The sequence below is a fragment of the Rhinolophus sinicus genome, chromosome 14 (assembly GCF_057876585.1).
Source record: "Rhinolophus sinicus isolate RSI-liver-muscle chromosome 14, RSI-T2T, whole genome shotgun sequence".
Taxonomy (NCBI): Eukaryota; Metazoa; Chordata; class Mammalia; order Chiroptera; family Rhinolophidae; genus Rhinolophus; species Rhinolophus sinicus.
Window position 1 is genome coordinate 180375584 of NC_142514.1, and position 18823 is coordinate 180394406.

At 45.9% G+C, this 18823-nt stretch overlaps 2 protein-coding genes across 2 annotated transcripts; both read right to left on the reverse strand.

Annotated features, from left to right (window-relative positions):
* Nucleotides 1-3725: 3725 nt before the first annotated feature.
* LOC109439623 (mammaglobin-A-like) lies at nt 3726-6480 on the reverse strand. The gene is made up of 3 exons (XM_088790017.1): nt 6333-6480; nt 5778-5965; nt 3726-3936 (listed from the first exon to the last, which is right to left on the reverse strand). Exons 1-3 carry the CDS (start codon nt 6385-6387, stop codon nt 3898-3900), a joined length of 282 nt encoding a protein of 93 aa, XP_088646143.1. The 5' UTR covers nt 6388-6480; the 3' UTR covers nt 3726-3897.
* An 8032-nt stretch (nt 6481-14512) lies between these two features.
* Nucleotides 14513-17776, reverse strand: LOC141572473 (secretoglobin family 1D member 2-like). The gene is made up of 3 exons (XM_088790018.1): nt 17641-17776; nt 15819-16009; nt 14513-14650 (listed from the first exon to the last, which is right to left on the reverse strand). The coding sequence occupies exons 1-3, from the start codon at nt 17693-17695 to the stop codon at nt 14621-14623; spliced, it is 276 nt and encodes a 91-aa protein (XP_088646144.1). The 5' UTR covers nt 17696-17776; the 3' UTR covers nt 14513-14620.
* Nucleotides 17777-18823: the final 1047 nt, after the last annotated feature.

An 18823-nucleotide genomic window follows, 5' to 3' on the forward strand; every position in this document is an offset into this window, starting at 1 on the left:
AGTGTTTCTAAACAATCTCACTGATGACACACTCCTCCCTGATGGACATTCTAAATGATTGTTACCTTGACTGGAGCAGACTGTTCCCAGAGGCCTGTCAATGACACGTCCTGACCATGTGCGGTCAGAGCACATGCTCAGCACAGTGTCGGGAGGTAAATGTCAGTGATTACACTTATGTAAACAAGCAAAAATAAATACTAAGTCAAACAGAACAAATCACCTCAAACAGAAAGTCAAATATCAGAGAGTCTGTCTCTGCCAACGAGGAATGCTTATTTATCCTGAAAGCTAACTGAGTGTGCTTCTGTATTGGTTCTGGTTCCATAGGAATTTCTCTCAGTTAAGATAAGATCACTACTTTTCAATCACTTAATTTACCGTTTTATGATCATGACTGAGTCACTGTCATTGTGATTTTAAGATCCTAAATACTGGATTTTGGAACTAAGGCTAAGGAGGCTGATGGGTGGAGATAGGAACCACTTCCCCCAGGCACACAGGGTCTCTGGACTCCTGTCCTCAGCAGGATGTGCTGGTCACACATGTCCTTTCTGGCTCAGGTTGACATCCCAGGAATTCTTCTGGCCTTTGGTCTTCAATCTGGTCAACCCATGCCAGGGGGGTAAAAACTTTTAAGGAACCACTTCTAGATGGTAACATCCAATATACTTTACCCCATACATACGTCGGCTCTCACTGACCCTCGTTTCTAGCCTCCACTTTCATAATCACTCCTGCTCTGATGTACCAAACACAGAGATGAACCGTTCCTCATCAGAATCTCCATACGGACCACTGACTCTGCATCTACAATTCTCCAGACTTCAAAAAAGAATTTAAGTATACTGTGGTACAGGAAATGTTTCAATAGAAAGTGATTTCTACTCATCTGCCTTTATAAAATCAAAAGAGGACCTAATTTAGCTGTGGATTATGAATTATTAAAAATAATTTAGAGTGATAAATTGTAGTGACATCGTATTTACCCTATAGCTGAGAGGAATTCAAAGAATCAGGTGACACAACCACTACAAACTCATTCTGTTTGTATCTGCACATTCATGTGACAAGTGTTTTGAGAATTTACATGCTTAAGGTGGAAAACATGAACAAAATTTCCTCATTTTAGTAATAAGTGATGTTATCCACGGATATATAAAATGAAAGCCTCTTTCTGCTCACAAAGAGATGCAGTCACCAATAACATTTTACATCACATAATTAAGAAATATCAAAATTGTGTCTGTCAGGGGTTCACCCAAAGTTGTGAGAATCTGTACCGAACTCAAAATACCACTGTACTCTATGTTATCAATCCCAGACCCACTTTATTCTTTCTTCCCTTGTCGTAGTGCATGGTGATGCTAGGAGATTTCTGCCATGAGGGTCCTCCAAGGAATTGTAAGCTGAGGCACCACTACTCACTGCTTCCACAGACCACCTGCCAGCAGCCCTCATCCACCTAACGCGGGCTCACACTTCTTGCTACAAGCTGTGAGCTGCCAAGGGAGGCCCATGACATGGGAGAGGCTGACGGACATCAGACATTGTTTCCTTCTTCTTGTTCACCAACTCTTGCCATGAAATGATCGTCCTATGTTTACTCTTTTGGTTCAAAATCTAAGAAGAAGGAAGGAAAATACAAGAAATGACTGGTTTACTCCTGAACTTTGATAACATTTTTCTGCGTGCCCTGCCCTATTCATGCAGTTCACAATGCTTCAAATCCTGTCCAGATAGCATTGGGATACAATCTACAGTTTGGGGACACACTCCATGTGGAAGAAAATATATATTTTCGGCTCTGCTGAGCTTCAAGCATGGAGATAAGTAGGAGTGGTTTCTTTAGTCCATTTACATCCCCCAAGTCCCATCCTTGTTTTGGGGGCCAAAACCTCAGCCTCGCAGGACACATCTTGGGGAGATCAGCTGGTTACCCCAGATCACTGCTTCTCAAAATATGTTCCTTCCAAACCAGCATCGTCAGCATTACCTGGGAGCTTATTTGAACACAACTTCTTGGTCCTCAACACAGATCTTCCAATGAGAAAGAAAAGGGTGGGACCAACAAGCTGTCTTAGCAAGACCTCTAGGTGACTCAGATGCGGAATAGTATTCAGAACCACCACCATTTACATCTCGCATAGGTTGGCCAACAGAAACTTAATTTGTTGTTTCCTGGAATATTGGTCCCTAGAGTAATTTATGATGACAACTATTTATTAAAAAGTAAAGAGAGTTCTACGACCACACCTTGGAGTGTCTTTCCTCCTGGAATAATCATCTCCCAGACTCTCTCCTTCACACTCTCTCCCTCACCTCCTTCAGGTCTGGGCTGAAACATGACGACTTTTGTGAGCCCTTCCCTGTCCGTCCTAATTGAAATCACGCCCCCAACCTTCCTCCTGTTCTTATTTTCCTCTGTGGTATTTATCACCTCCTAATATATTTTTTAATTCACCTCTTTATTTCATTTTTATTTCTCTCCGCTCGATAAAATGTTAGCATCCGAGGGAGGAGATTTTTGTTTGTTTTCCTCACTGATGTATCCTGATGCCAAGAGCAGTGCTTGGTACTAAATGTGTGTCCAACAAGAAGTTCGTGAGTGAATGACCATGATTGTAAGAATTGGTCACAGGAGGACACAGTCAAAGGATGGACAGTGAGGGAAACGGCTTCCTGGGAAGACAAGGTCGGAGATAATGAGGACGTGGCAATGGAATTGAAGAGAAGATGGAGTCCAGAGTCCAGATTCTACAAAAGAACCATTAGCCATGAAACGGAAGCTCCAGCATGAACTGACTTATATTGTGTCATATATTTACGCTCTGGGTACAGAGATGACTGTGAAATGTGGGGGAGGGAGATGGACCTGAAGCTCTGGGTGCGGGAAGCATGTGAATGATTCCCTTCAATTGGGGAGCAAAGCCTTCTCTGTGAGGGGAGCCAACAATCCCAGTCACCTTGAGGCTCAACGCAATAGGGCTCCCAGAAGGACTTGAGTTCCACTAAGGGTCAAGATTGTATGAGGATTATGATAAAGGAAGGAAACCATAATCATGGAATCTTACCTAACAGCGCACGAGGGATAGAGAAGTGATAGATCTGAGGGTGTGAAAGGGATGAAGCAGGTGTGTATAGGTCCTGTTCATTGATTAGCACAAAATGACCACACTCATGGGAACACAGACAAACAAGTGTTTTTCCTGAGATTTGGGGTTATGGCGCAGAGGAGTATACTAAGTAACTTTGTAATGAAAGATTTTAACAATCCAGTTGAGGATATAGATCCAATCTTAGGATGCAGACAGGATTCATCCCTGCCCTGCCTGAGCCCCCTTTCTCGCTGGCTGTTCCCCTCCCTGCACACTCGGGCCAGGGACACAGAAAGCCCGGCCATGGTGAGCAGGGCTCAGCACGGACACAGGGACTGAAGGACATGTGGGAACTTGAGCTTGTCGCAGCCACCAGGACCTTGGGCCTGAGCAAGGCAGAGATCGTCCCGGAAGATAGGGGTGAGAGGGGAGATAAATCACTTTCCAGAGAAGGGTCGATGTTGGGCTACAGGTGGTGAGGAGCAGCGTGCTGCTCAGAGTCTGCAGTCCTGCACCGTGAGCTCTTCATGAATAATGTGTGAGTGTGTGTGCCTGTGTGCGAGCACACGCGTGTGTGGTGTGAGTCTCTCTAAAGCCTCCATTTTCATCAGATCACAAGAAAAGAACTTTAGGTTTGCAGATACTTTATTGAAATGAAAATGTATTTGAGGTTTCAACAATTGTCTTGCCGTTTGCAGATCAAAAGACAAAAAAAAGAAACATAAGTTGTGGTTTCTACCAATAGACACTCCGTTATGATCATTCTCTGTAGTCGTCTGAGCCGAAGGTTTATGGAAATTTAATAGTCAGCACACCAGCCACTGCTATATATTGTGTCCTGGAAAACAAAACAGAGATATCACCTCCATTCCAATTCCTCATAAGAGGAAACTCTGGAAAACCAAACATTTCTTCTCATTGTTTTCTTGCATTTGTCTACACACATCTGACATTCAAGAAAGATAGCGCTGGAAGTAAAATCAGGATTATCTCATCATTTATTCTATTGTTCAGGAGACATTAATTGATAGCTAAGAGGACTGCTATTTCCAGGTCTCTCCAACCGCAGCCCCAGGGGACCCTTTAATAATTTTATCTGCACGTTTCCTGTTCTTTGAAATAATGTATCTAACAAAATTATGCAGTGTTACCAGTTTTCAATATGTCAGCTCAAATATGATGACATGTGAAGTTTTAGAGCTCCTGTATGACCTTACATGTTAGAAATACAGAACACAGTCTGATACCTCCATCGTATCCTTTCTGGGCCACAAAATATCGGAGATGTGCACTCCGACTGATTTGTGTAATCTAGGTATTGTTTTAAAAATTTTATTAGGGAATATGGGGAACAGTGTGTTCCTCCAGGGCCTATTAGCTCCAAGTCATATCCTTTAATCTATTTGTGGAGGGTGCAGCTCAGCTCCAAGTCTAGTCGCCGTTTTCAATCTTTAGTTGCAGGGGGCGCAGCCCACCGTCCCATCTGTGAATTGAACTGGCAACCTTGTTGTTGAGAGCTTGTGCTCTCACCAACTGAACTATCCGGCAGCCCCTAATCTAGGTTTTTAAGGAAAATATTCCTATACAGCAGTCGTTCCATTTTTTAAAAAATGCAATTATTTTAAATACACATGACATAAATAATACCATTTTCACCATTTTCAATATACAGTTCAGTAGTGTTAAGAATATCCCCTTTGCAGAGCAACCAGACCACAGGGCGTTTCCATCTCGCTAAAGTGCAATCCACACCCGTTAAACACTCCCAATTTCCTCACCACCCAGCCCTGGAATCCATTACTCTGCCTTCTGTTTCCAAGTCATCGGCTACTCTAGAAAACTGATAGAAGTGGAGTCATGCTCTATGTGTATTTTGTGACTGGCTTTTTTTTTTTTTTTTTATCATGTCTTCAAGGTTGTTTCCTATTGCACGCTGTTTCAGAATCTTCTTAGTGACGTACACTTATATGTTTGTGCTTTGGCAATGCTTCTAAATTGTCTACCCTGGAATGTGTTAATTGTTACATTAGGATACAGAAAAACTCTACATAAAAACGAATCCAATCTATTATGATTAGAAAGATTATCTCATTGTTCAACTACTGATTTTGTTTTAAACAATTCCCTCACCGTGGTGGGTTCATGCCCACGATCTGCACGTGTCATTCATGGGCCTTTAATTAGTGGCCAGGGATTCAGTCTTTTATACTAACAAATGTCGATTGCTTGAAAGGGCACTTTAGATTGTGTGGATAAGATGTGTGGAATAATCCTTAAAACGAATTCTCTGGACTCTATTAGAAAGTTTAAAATGTTTGACTATTTGATCTACAAACAAGAAAAATTTGTTATTCAGATCACTTGTACAAGTGAAGGAAGGTCTTTTTAAGAATCAGATATTTTCTAAGCTGACTATTCGGGGAGTTTTTGCACAAGCTTTTTCCCCTCTAGGTGCTTTTCATTGATCACTCACTAAAGATTCCACAAAATAAAGAGACAGAGCAGCACTGAACCTTGGATGGCTTTCTTGGTGTGACAGTGTTATTCACACTCACCAACAATGAAAGTCGGGGAAATAAAGCATGGTCGACACTTGCTTTGGCATAATTAGTGACAAACGTAGAGCCTGCTGGCCCTGTCCAGTGGGTTCAAAACACTTAAAGAAGAAATCGAAATTACCACAATCACTTTTAGGTTGTCCACAGTTTTACCATCCTGCTTAAGAAAATATTGCTTCATTTCCTTTAGGGCTTTTTCAGTGGGTTCATCATCTATCAACTCTTGATAATTCTTGAGGTATTGATCAACGCCCACGTCAGGAGAGATTGTATCATCTATCAGTTCCTCAAGGAGCTTGCAGCCAGAACCTGGGATGAAAGCATGCAAAAGTGGGCTCACTTACAGAGGTATGAATTCCTTTATGGGCACAGCTAGGGTCTTTGTGATCTTACATCCCAGGAGAGACGCACATTCAGAAAGACTATGGTCAACGGTCTTGAGTTCTCACATCTAGGAGAGAAATCTCAGGATCTGGGATTTCCTTCAAGGCCTGAAACATCTGCCTCCTTGCACCCCCTTCCTGGCTTCCACAGCCCAGAGAAGCCAAACACATGAAAAACGAGGACCCTGGAGAAATGAGAGGCGCTGTGCTGGGCTGTGGGGAACAGGAGGTCGTCCACAGGGGCCCTGACAACACCCTGCAAAGTGAAGCCCGCCCTCCGTGTCAGTGCTCACCTGCAAAGCAGGAGACGGGGAGGGCGATCAGCATGAGGACGGTCAGCAGCTTCATGGCGCAGCAGCGGCTGTGGGCTGGTGAGTGCGGTGTGGCAGCGAGGAAGGGACTCACTTTGGAGCTGAGGGCCCTGAGCTCCTCCTTTTATTCTCCTGGTGGCCACGTAACCCCTCCCCCCAGCGAGAGGAGGAGTCACAGGATGAACCTGGTGGCCAGGTAACCCCTCCCCCCAGCGAGGGAAGGAGTCACAGGATGAACCTGGCGCTGGGCCAGGAAACCACAGCGGGAAACACCCAGAACCCAGCCAGGCTGTGATCTGTTTGTAAAACCCAGGAGACACAGCTTTTAGAACCCAGAACGACTTTGGAACAGAAATAATGGCACATGACAGTAGTTTCAATTAATGAGGACGTGCTTGTTCAAAAAAAGAAAAGCTAATTACAATATTGTGAGCCGTTTTGTTTCATTATTAGGGTGGTTCACTGTGTCCCCATCCTCCTCCTCCTCCTCCTTTTTTCCTTCCCTTCCTCCTCCTCGTGTTGCTTCTCTTTTCCTTCTCCATCTTCTAGGTACAAAATGGTTCATACCCTGTGTGTCTGTTCCTCCTGCTTCAGGCAACACCTGGGCTGGGTGCAATACCTCATTCCGCCTTGGGAGGCAGACTTCCCTCACCCACAGAGTGGAGATGGAAAATACTAAAGTCTCGCCTACTTTGAAGATTGTTTTGCAAAGAATATCTCACTTATTTAAGTAAATTTCATGAATTTGATTATAAATGTAGAATTAAATTTCATCCAGCTTTTGTTAGCTTTTTCGTGTATCTTACCTCTCTCTCACTGGGGAGACAACGAACACACATACAGTTGACTGTGAGATCCAGGGAAAGTGATGGTGTAAAGAACAACAAACAACCTGTAGTGCAGCTGTCCTGTAAAGTGGCCCAGGCACGCATCGGAGCAGGGACTTTTAAGCTTGAATGGTGAAATCCCAGGGAACATCTGGAGAAGAGTGTTCTAGGTCAAGGGAACAGCAAGTACAGGGGCCCTGAGCTCACATGGCACTTGGCAAGGGAAGGGAAATGTGCAAAGTGTGCCTCTTGGTGTCAAGAGAGGGACAGGACAGCCTCATAGGATAGAAAAGCCGCATGCATTTGAGCAGGGACAACATGAAGGTAACAGGAACAAGAGAAACAAAGTTGGGTTATGTTCAAGAAAAAAGAAATGGCTGAGAGAGCCTGAGAGATGAGTCAATGATTAAATCCCTGTGATTACATTATTCTCCGTATGGATTATTTGGGACTCACTTTTTTAGTAATTCAGGTGGAGCTTCAGTTGCCAAGGATACTAATGAATTAGGAAGAAGCTAGAAATAGAAAAGAAGATCATGTTCTTATGGGTGTCCCCTCACCCAGCTGACCATTGCTGGGCACTTCATTCCAAAGGCAAGTGAAGGACATTAGTAATGAAATGGGAGACCGTCTCCTTGAATGGGATTTCATGAGGAATCTTCCTGGTGACTCAGTCATTACGGACCAGCCCTGTCACCTGCTGATACACTGAGCCCTTCACAGCTTCTTACTCAGGAAACAAAACTCCACCTCATGTCCCACAGTAAAGTGTGTGACTCTACCTCCATGTTTTCTGCAAAGCACATGAGGACAATTCTCAGGTGAATCAAGTACAATCACTGCTCACAAAAGCTCATGTATATTAGCATCGGTTGAAAATGCAGATGGAAAAAACCAAAAGGTGAGAATGCCTGTATTGTTGGCCTGATTTTTTCCTCCTCCCAGAAGGCTCTTTGACTCAGGTCCCCAAATTCAGATACTAGAGCAGTGTAGTAGCCTTCAGTGTCAGTGTGTGTGACATTTATTGATCACCTTCTGTGACAAACCAGACACAGTAGATTTGGGGTGGAGGTGAATTATTCACAGATTTTACCGTGAACACCCTTGTCTCAAGTAGAGATAAATGTGAGGTAGGAGAGAATTACATTTGGCTTCTTAAGGCTCATAGTACACCTGAGGTGAACTCACACTAACATTTGCTCATTTGAGGCCTTGCCTTCCTTAATAAAAGTGGTAACACTCAGTGAGACCCATTTTTTCTCAGCGTTTCATGCATTGACACAAAGCCTATAAAAGACTTCTGCAAATTAGATGATCCTTGAGTTTCTGTTAATTGTAAGTGAGTCGTATACATCAGCCCCACGGTATTTGAGGACGAGATACCCTACATTTCTTCTGTTTCACTCATTCTGTAAAACTGGTTCTGCCCTGCGCTCCTGGGTGTCGGCACATTAACCTCATGCATGTGGTTTGGACGTGAACCTCTTCTTCCTTAAGATCAGGCCAAAGCCTACAAATTGGGCGGGGAGGTACTTTCCCCGGCCAGAGACTTCAGGAAAGGCCGAGGTCTTGGGGACATCTTGATGTCCATCGTTCACGGTATCCAGGCCATTCCAAGGACAGGCGTCTCCCATGCCTGGGGCCACACTGGTGTGGAGATTTCACAGCTGTGTCCCTTTGCACAATGGGAATCGCCCTGTGGAGGTCGTGAGGCCTGAATGAGTTACACTGAGGAATCCTCAGAACAGGGCTGGGCACAGAGTAGGTGCTCCGAACATGTCAGCTCCAGCCAGTCATTTATAACCTGAGAAAGGTGTTCTGATAAACCTTGAAGGACTTCTGGGACCATATAGACCACTGAAAACTCTGCTTCTACTTCACATTCTCTAAAAGGCCTGGAGATACCATGTTCAGACGTGAAGCAGAAGGCCTAAGTTAGGAAATAAAGCATTTTTTGACCTTGACCGGCACAACTGCCCTGTGTGAACTCCAGGCTGATTTCTGTGCAGGCCGCACAGTTTTCAGCTCAAGGCATTTGTTCCCTGAGAAGCTCCTGCTCCACTCTCCTTGCTCAGTCCCCCTGGTTTGACCTCCTTATGCATTCCTGACACCACATCAAAGACAGCCCGCTTCTTATGCCCTTTCCTGGCCCTGAATCTCTGGGGATCTCTTTCCCAAGACTGCATGGCTCTCCATGTGCACGTCTCTCCTGGGAACCAGGCCCAGGCCCCTGGCTCTTTCTCCGTGTTGTGGTTGTGGAGGACGTGACCTGTGCCCTCTGGTCTTTGTGTGACAAGTGATAGAAGGTGCTTAACTAATGATTGTGTAACTGCTCATCAGGACGGATTGTGAGTTATTACATGTTTTATTCTTGGGCCTATTCAGACAGAGAACGTCATTTGAAATTCAATGTCTAATGAAGGCAAGGCTCAAACACAACATGAAGCCTAACCCAGGCCTCAGCGTCACATCCTGGTGTGACACCATGTTCTTTATGTTCCTGGAGAGGACTTCGGAGTCACCACAAGGAGGGCACAGGTGACGACACGAGGAATTTGGTGCCCTATCATCTAGGCATAGGGCCACTTCAGTCTTTCTGTTCCCAAAAAGTAAACACTAGCTCAATCCAGTCTAACCCAGATCCATCTAATGACTTGGGACAGGGAACCAGATTTGGAAGCCGAGCCTGGATCAGGAGTCACCTCCAGCTATTCTTTTTGGCTTCTTCACCAAAACCCTGAACTTTACACGACTTAACATTTCCACAAAATGTGTGGTTAAATATATGATCTCAACACACATGTGAGAACTCACATGGTTAATTAGGTATCTACTGAATTACTAAGTTCCCTTCCTCTTCCTGCTCATATTTTCGGGCTAACCGTTCAGAATATGAACCTCTGGACTCCAGGACCATTGCAAGGGGAATATGGAGAAACTGATATAAATGATTTCACTGCTAGAACCATGATTCTCGCCTGCAGCACCTTCCTGCAGGTTCTTTCTGAAAGGAAAATCTTTTTCTTTTTTTTTTTTTGTCAATGTCCAAAAGTTCACAAAAATGTGTTTTGATATAGGAATGAGTGGGCTATTCAATTTCCTGTTCTTCACTTCGGGGAAATGTTCTAGTTGATTTTCTTTGGTGACTTTCTTCCCACCACAGTGTCTCTCCGTCTAGAAGCCTGTTAGATGGACGTCCTACATGGAAGCTTTGCGGACTTTTGTTTCTCACATATTTGTGTTCTTTCTCCTCCCACTACGAATAAATCACTTTGGTTACACATATTACTTGTCTTCCAACTCCCTTATTATCTTTTCCAGCTGTCATATTGCTAATTTTTCCAGAGCTGCTTGTACTTTGAATGTTTATTAACCATAAAGAGAGTAACAGATCTTAGTAACCTGAGCTTTCTGCAGACCCAGGAAAGTGTCCCACGAGCGAACGACACTGGCCCAGGAATCTAGACCAGTCTCAAAAGAATATGAGTCTATTTAGAACTTTCTTGTCCCTTTATCTCTTCCCTTTTAAGCCCTAAATCTGTCAGAAAATATGGTTATCAGATGGGATAGAAAAAGGGAAGTAAGGAGAGTGGAGAAGGAGAGGTCTTAATTGTCAACCATTGTGAAGTTTTAATTCTTATCCAGGCCAGGATATGCTAATCTCTAAAGGGAGACATTGAACTTCATATCATAGGAATGGAGAGCCATTGAGAGTCGGCTTTAAGTAAGCTTATGACAAATCCGAGCTTTGAATCACATCACTGTATATGAATACAGTTCTGTATGCAGTCAGCTAGATTTGAACCATGGGGATAAATAAAGATAATTCAAATGAACAAATCTTCAAAACTTTTATCTCCAGTGAGCTTTTTCTCAGAAGGTGGCAGAGGATATGCTCCACCCAAAAAAGTATTGTCATTCAGAGTAAGATGGATGCAGGGAGACGGTATCTGAGGAGGAGAGCCTGCAGAGACAGCAATTATGCCTGTGCAGGGAAAGCATTAGAAGCCTTAGGTAATGTCAAGAGACCCTGCAGAAGTCAATCCTTTGTACTTGGTTAACTCAGTTTGTGAGCCTGATCCAGAGTTTCTAAAAAATTACTGATATCTTCAACAAAGGAAACCCAGGCCTACAATAGAACAGAGAGGTGCTTCAGACATAATTTGACTGTCAGCTGTCAACACTCTGGGAGAGTGTGTCCAGGGAAGACGGAAACACAGACCCTCTGTCACCTACAGCTAACTTCCTGCTGCCTCTCAGAGAGCTACACACTGTGCAGTCTTTCAGTGTGCTTTTGGTAAAATATACACAACATAAATTCACCATTTCAAGTGTACAATTTAAGTGTACAATTATTTGTGTAGTAATTATTTAAGTGTACAATTACTTACATTGAGTGCATTCTCAATGTTTTACTACTGCCCATTTCCAGAAATCATCCCAAACGAAGACTCTAGCCATAAAACAATAACTGTCTAACCTCCTCCAGCGCCAGTCTTTGGAGTCTTGCATATCTCGCCTCCCACTCTGTGAACATCTCATGTAGGAAAATGTCCTGTATGAGATCCTAAGTTTATTAGTTTTATAACAGTGAAACGAATGAATGACCTTCAATTGCCAGGCTTGAAGGGCTATAGAAGTAGCCAGGGACAGTTCTCCATGTGACCACCTTGGTGATGCTGGCAGTTGTCTGACTGTTGTGAACAGTCTTGTTCCTCCCTCCACTTCAGTGGTGGCCTCTACAGTCACTGGGTGTCTGCACCCTTAGGAGGCAGAGGTGAGGAAATGGGGACTGTATAGGTTCTATCCACTGAGATACCCGTATATTTGTCCTGGAGTGAGGCCTGGGAAACACTTGCTTTGAAATCGGCCCTGTTGATTGTAACACAGAGCCAGGGTTGAGGACCATTGGGTGGGACATTCTTCATCCCCCCACATGCAATGATGGGAACAGTCTTTCCATTTCTGGGGACTAATAAGGACAAAAGGAAACGGAACCTCTATCCTGCAGGATAATTTCCACCCCATTGGGGTGCTCAATACATGTAAACTCTTAAGTATGTTAGAAATAATAATAATAACTGATAAATTTTTTTATGTTATTAATTTTCAATACATTCTCAAACAATACTGTGAAATGAACATTAAATCACAGAAAGATAAAGTGACAACAGAGTGATGACTGCCTGTCTATGTGTGTAGGTCAGTGTATGTGTCTGGGTGTGTCTGTGTGTGTAAAAGTGTGTATCATTGTGTGTGCCATGGGTGTAATATACGTCTGTGTATAAAGGTTTATTTTATGGTATGAGAGTCAGGGAGGGCTTCACAGAGGACGAGACGTGAAAGGGACCTTACAGATGAGGCTGTCAGCTGTCCTGTGCAGGGAAGGTTACAGAGGCAAAGGGAGCACCACACATCCTGGTGCACTGGTGTGACCCACATAACACATGGGTGAGTGGCACACAGACAACTATGGCTGAGCACAGAATCCTGGTGAGCAGGGAGAAGAGGTCGGAGGGATGCCAGGGACGGGTCGTGCCAGGCCTTGTGTGCGACACCAATGGTGGGCCTGGTCCTCCCAGCGATTCCAGTCTGGGTCTCAGGGGGTTGCAGGAGCTCCATGTGTGCACCATGCATAGTATGCAAACTGAACGTGCAATGTGTTTCAGAAAATAGGGACCAATTCCAGTGCTAATGTTTCCTGATGTGATTAAGAATACACAACTGTTGTAAAAGAATTGGAGACACCAATAATAGTAGATAATTGTTATCTTCTATTCTCTCAATCACAGTGTGAAGAAATATCCCTATTATAATTGGAGAATGGGCTTCGGACTAAGAATAAGTCCTCGTGCTTGACACATTCAGAAACACATGACGTGTAGTATTTCATGGTCACAGGCGTAATATCTGATTCACATTTGTTTTAGGAGGGTCACTGTGATGTCCGTGAGTAGGGTGTGATGCGGGAAGGGTATCAAGACCCCAGGAGACCCCTTGGGAGACTTTGGCACCCGCCAGGCAGGACTAGGAATGGGCCGTGATGATGGCTGTGTGGGGGGAAAGGACAGGAGCCGAGTGGGGCTCTGGAAGTGGACGGGGCAGCACTTAGCCGACTCTTAGATGTCAGGAGGGAGATGCATTGCAAGAGGTTTATAATAGTCCCCCGAAAGATATCCACATCTGAAGCCTGGAACTTGTGATTTTTCCTCCAGAGCAGAGAAAGACTTTGCAGAGGTGATAAAGTTACAGATTTGAGTCAGGACAATAATCCTGAATGTTCTGGTGTCCTCCAAATGCCATCTCATATATTTTACATGAAGAGGGCATGGGGAGATTTGCACACTCAGAAAGGGGAATGCAAGGTCACATGGGGCACTGATTATAGTGATGTGGGCACAAGACAAGGCATGTCACCAGCCTTCCAAACTGGAAGCGCCATGAACAGATTTTCATCCTGAGTTTCCAGAGCCAGCGCTGCCCTCCTGACACTGTGTGTTCCGCAGACTCTTACGGATTTTAGCCTTTTGTCCTCCCCACTTTGAGAAAATAAGGTTGGTCACCTAGTGTGTGACGGTGTGTTACAGCCGACCCTGAAAACGAGTCCGGGGGCCTGTGATGTATCCATGTTTTCTGAGTCACCTCCAAGAGCCTGGGTGGGGTCACGGCAGAGGCAATGGTGGGGGGCAGACACTGTGTATTTTGTATGTTCCCTCTGAAGTTAAGTGTGGATTTCTTGAGAGGCATTGTCCAGACGGCAGCTGGATGCTTGTTTGTGCAGCCTTAGTGACAACGAGGTATAAAGCAGTGGCCGCGCGGTGCAGGCCTTGAAGAGCAATGTGAGTGTGCAGAGCGACATGAGCTCGCTGGAGGCTGAACCCTGAATTCACTACAAACTGAGAAGGGACAGAAAACAAGTGATATGGGACCATCCTAGGACTGAAGCACAGTGAAGGGGTGAGGACCAGGCAGGTTGTTTGTGGTTATGATGAGGATGGAATAGCAGTGACGCTGCTGGCTGGGAACCACGTGAACGGCCAGACAGTGAGGCTGGGGGTATCCCTCAGGTCAGGCCCAGGAGCAGGAACCTTGTGGTTGCTTTCTACCCCTAATCGTCCTTTTCACTCATGGCCCTGCGACTGGGAAATCTGTAAAGTAATGCAGGATGGTCCTGAGCAAATATTGCCTTTTGTGGTCCCTGCACCTCAGGCCACCATGGGTACCCAGACGCTGGGTCCTCAAATGTACTAGTGACAGCACCCAATGGCCACTTCATGATGAAACCACCCCATCCAGACCAGAGAGTATTGGATGATAGAAAGACACGCAGAGACGTGCAGGGCGAGTGATTTATTGAAGCAAGATGTTGAAACCTTTACATTTTCTGGGAAGATCAGGTCACATGGAACGTCAGAGGTCCTTGTGTGTGAGATTCTTTTTAACCTAGGATTCACATGTGGACACTATATTCATCTGAAATAGGAGAAGAGAGAACGAGTAGGTCAGTCATGCTGCTCCCGGACATGACACGTTAACACAGGCTGTTGCTCAAAACCAGGATGTGGAAGAAATATTTCAACCAGCAAAGGCATTGGAGGGCCCCAGGCAGGACAGCGGTGCGAGAGGTGAAGTCAGACGACCTGGTCCACTTACAACAAACCATGCGGGTCAGGAAAGAGCCATGTCCACAGCTCGGGAAAGGGACCCCGAGGGACCCAAGAGTGGGACTCAGGATTCTAATGGACGGAGGAGCAGGTTGAAGAGCAGCGCAGGATTTGCTTTCTCTGAGCTGCAGGACCCAGGACTGTGCTTTTTCATTCCGAGGTTGACATGGGGTTGAGAGACCGGGACAGCAGTGGGAGGGCCCTGGGAAGTTCTGCTTTCAGATTTCCAGCCTGGAGGTGTGGAAATTCACCGTGAGGGCACATGTGCTTCTCTGCTCTGAGCACCCAGGTATCATGGAAATGTGCATAAACCTGACTTAATTCCAGCAACATTGGTCTGAGACACCTTTAAACATCTGATTTCTTCATAAAGACATGATGTAAGTGTTTCGGTTTCATATGAGGCTGCAGGAGCCATCACAGGGGGTGGCTCTATTCACGGGCAGTGATACGTGACGGGTAGGAAAGTGGGCAAAGGTACGAGGGGTGGGCCTTGGCTCTGCAGAAGCTCAGAGACCCCAGCCGATGACCCTCCATCAGGACAGAGGTGGGGGCTACTTCCCTCCCTCCCGCTGTCTCCCCTTCAACACTCCCACCCTCCCCATGAGATTCCCAGTGCCTGGGCCCTGGGTGAGGGGAGCTCAGACCCCAAGAGCTCCTGGGCAGGGAGGCAGCCGGCTCTGGGCGTCCAACATGGCTGCGTGGGCCCCTGGTTTTCCTCCCCCTGAGGACACTGAGGGGAACCTGGCGCCCAGGGAGGTGACCTGAGAAGAGGGATCAGGCCAAACTCTCTGTGCAGCTCAAGCACAGCTCAGCAGGTGTCATGGTCTCATCCACCCGGAGGCCAGGGATCAGCCTCTCACACGTGAGCAGGGGGCACGGGCCTCCGCCTCCTGTGCCCTCACAGAGCAGATGCCAACCCTCCTCCGGGCTGTGCACTGAGCAGAGGCCTCTGTGCAGAAAGAAAAAGAATTTACCACAAAACTTTGAATTTTCTGTCGGTGAAAATAGGATATGTCGTTAGTGAATCCTTCCTTCACTCTCACCACATCCCGAGCAGCTTCTGGAGGTGGATTAAAAAACTGAAGAATGCCCTCGTAGGTGGGTACAGAATCCAAAAGGAAGCTTCTCACTTCACTAGCAAGGGATGGACACACATTTGCATTGGCTGGAACATAAGAAAAAGAAATACAAGTGATATAAAGAAAGTCCCTTTTCCTCTCTGATGTTAGACCTGAGAGAAACCCCAGCGGTTTTATGAGCTCATCACACAATTGTGCCAATGACCATGCAAACCCTAGAAGTCTGACTACCTCAAGGTCACAGAGCAAGGGAGTCCTGCAAAACGATTTGAGGGATCCCTAGTTCAGTTTTTATTTTTTCTAAAAGACACTAACTGTTCTCCACATCTCTCCTGCTGTGCTGAAATTCACCTTCCCTAGATTTCAAAAACGAAGGTTTTCCTTTCCATAGAATGACACCTTCTTTGTTCTTGGATATTGAGGAAGAGGAGATTGTAGTAATCAATCTTTCAAGTGAATGGTAGAGTCAGATCTCACCAGAGATCATAGAGGGGGGAATAAATCTGGAGAGAGGTCAGGAAAACTGTTAAGTATTGGAAGATGCTCTTTGGAAACTAAATTAAACAATAGAATTATGTCATTGGATGCCGACACAGCTACAAAGTTAAAATAATATGAGTTTAAGTTTAACACATCTGAAGCTTATACACAAAAGTATGGTTGGCTCTTTTATTGTGCACTGATGTACAGAATTCCTCAGAGAGGGTGGGAGGTGGGAACGCAGAGTTATTTTTGACCCAATGCAATTGTGCTGAGACCTGAAGCAACCCCTTCTCCTGGTCTGGATTCTCCATCCCCTCAGTCGTTGAGTCACCTGCAGCCTGGAAAGTGCCCTTCCAGGCTCTCATCTGACCCTAATCAGACAGCACGGGGAGGACAAGGAGGCTCTGAGAGTCAGATGAAAGAGAAAGACTCCAAAAGACTTGGGTCAGGATCGAGGTCATGGAGACACACAAAATGGTGTTGGATGAACGGCTAGAGTTAGATCAGAGCGATGGCGATGGAGCCCTAGCGATTGCTCTGGTTCTGCTCCCGTTGTGCTCGTGCTCTCAGAGGACGAGCAGGGATTGCGGGTAGAGTGCTGCTCATTGGCAGAGCCCATTGAGATTTATTATTCAGAATCGGAGAATTCTGGCTCTCCTTGAACCGAGAACTAAAACCCTCCAGCTGTAACATTTTGTGTGTCTGAAGCTATGAGTCACCAGCTGTGGGCTCACCTGGCACCTAAAAGACCCCGGGCAGGAGAAGGTCTGATGACTACTGGATAACGACTGGGTACTGCCACCTAGAGCTGGTCTCTGGACCTACTTAACGTTACTCCACTGTCGTAGCTGGTCTTGGTGGTGGCTGTGAAGCCCAGTAAGAGGAGACCTGGAGACTAAGCATTGTGTTCAAGGTCACAACGCTGCCAAGTGGCAGAACAGTGATTCACATCCCAATTTAATTCTGTACTGTGGCTTCTGAGAACATGATCACAGACACGGAGTGAGGCTTCAGATGGAGAACTCTCACATGTGCCTGCAACGCTATTTTTAAAATGAAAGTTCCAGAGTACTGGGAATTGAGTATATGAACCCTGAGCTTTGGGGGACTAGGTCACAAGAGGTGGAAAAGGTTTGAATTGGGATCTGTTCACCCCCTTCCCCAAATAAGTCATGTAGTTCAGAGCAGGTAACTAACCAGCGCAGATGCCAGTCTGGTTAGCAATGATACTCACCCTCGTAGCAGCAAAAGGCCAGAGTGACCAGCAGGACAGGGAAGAACAGCCTCATGGTTTCTTTTGCTTTGAGTTTTCAGGTTTAGCAAACGATGAGCAATTACAGGAACTGGACTCAGGAGCCTGGGAGCCCAGGGCTATTTGTAGCTAGTGAGCCTCCCTGGTCCTGCCCACAGAGGACGTGGCAGGTCACAAGGCCTGGCGTCCAGCCCTCCCTTCCTCCCTGGGGGCTGATGCCATTCATCCATGTCACATACCTCGGTGACTGGTGAAATCTAGGTGATGCTGGCACCATGCTCCTCACGTTTGTAGCAAAAGCTGAGGTTGTAGCTTTACCAATGTATAGTCAGTGAATTGACGGGAGCCCCCCTGGAATGAAGCTCTTTAATGAAAGCTCAGTGCCTGACAAGCTCATCTTTACTTATCATCGTAACTGGCACCGTGAAGAGGATCATCAAATATGCCCGGAATGAATGAATAAATATTAGTGACAAAGCACTAAATCTGGTTAGTGTACAAACAATCAGTGGTTTCATGTCCCAACAGAAACCAGTGCCAACAGGGAGACGACCTCCGCCAACGCACTTCCTTCTCTAACAGAATGTTTCCAACGACATCAAGAGAGATTTCCTATCAAGTCAGTGCTAATCCGATCAAAAGAAGCCCCCGTTCACTTCCCGTGTCCAACAGGAGGACCACATGGGTCGTCAGGGACCCAGCAGTAGAAATCGCCCAGCGGGCAGGTCTCAGCCCCCCCGACCGTAAGCGGGTGCTCTATGGACAATTCGGGGATGGGGCCATGACAGTTCTGAGGAGAGGCATTAGCAAGGAGTCTGTTACAGGGCAGCGGGCTTGACAACCACTCAGAACAGGCAGAGCTTTGACATGAAGAGATGTTGGGAGGAGGGATCCGCGGCAACAGCATGAGGGACAAGACAGCTTAAGCCACGTGGCTTGTTGGGAACACAGGACCCAGGTTACCCTGAGACGTACAGGACGCCTGGTGGGAGAGGGAGGGCTTTGTGCCTGGAGACACAGCATGGGCCACAGCAAGCAGTTTCCTTTGTATCTGTGGGCAATGCAGGCAGAGTGGATGGCTGAGGTCAGACACACCTAGAGTTTTGCCCTGGTGTTTTCTTGCTGTTATTCAGATGTGAAGTCAAAATCACATGGGTGTTTTACA

Bases quoted from the DNA above. Each gene is read 5' to 3' on its own strand.
- LOC109439623 (XM_088790017.1), bottom strand. From the start codon at position 6,387: ATGAAGCTGCTGACCGTCCTCATGCTGATCGCCCTCCCCGTCTCCTGC. The intron at 5,966-6,332 runs GTGAGCACTGAC...CTTTCATCCCAG, and splicing joins CCCCGTCTCCTGCTTTGCAG to GTTCTGGCTGCAAGCTCCTT. The intron at 3,937-5,777 runs GTAATTTCGATT...TTTGTTTTCCAG, and splicing joins ACAACCTAAAAGTGATTGTG to GACACAATATATAGCAGTGG.
- LOC141572473 (XM_088790018.1), bottom strand. From the start codon at position 17,695: ATGAGGCTGTTCTTCCCTGTCCTGCTGGTCACTCTGGCCTTTTGCTGC. The intron at 16,010-17,640 runs GTGAGTATCATT...CTTATGTTCCAG, and splicing joins GGCCTTTTGCTGCTACGAGG to CCAATGCAAATGTGTGTCCA. The intron at 14,651-15,818 runs GTAAATTCTTTT...CTCCTATTTCAG, and splicing joins AGAAAATTCAAAGTTTTGTG to ATGAATATAGTGTCCACATG.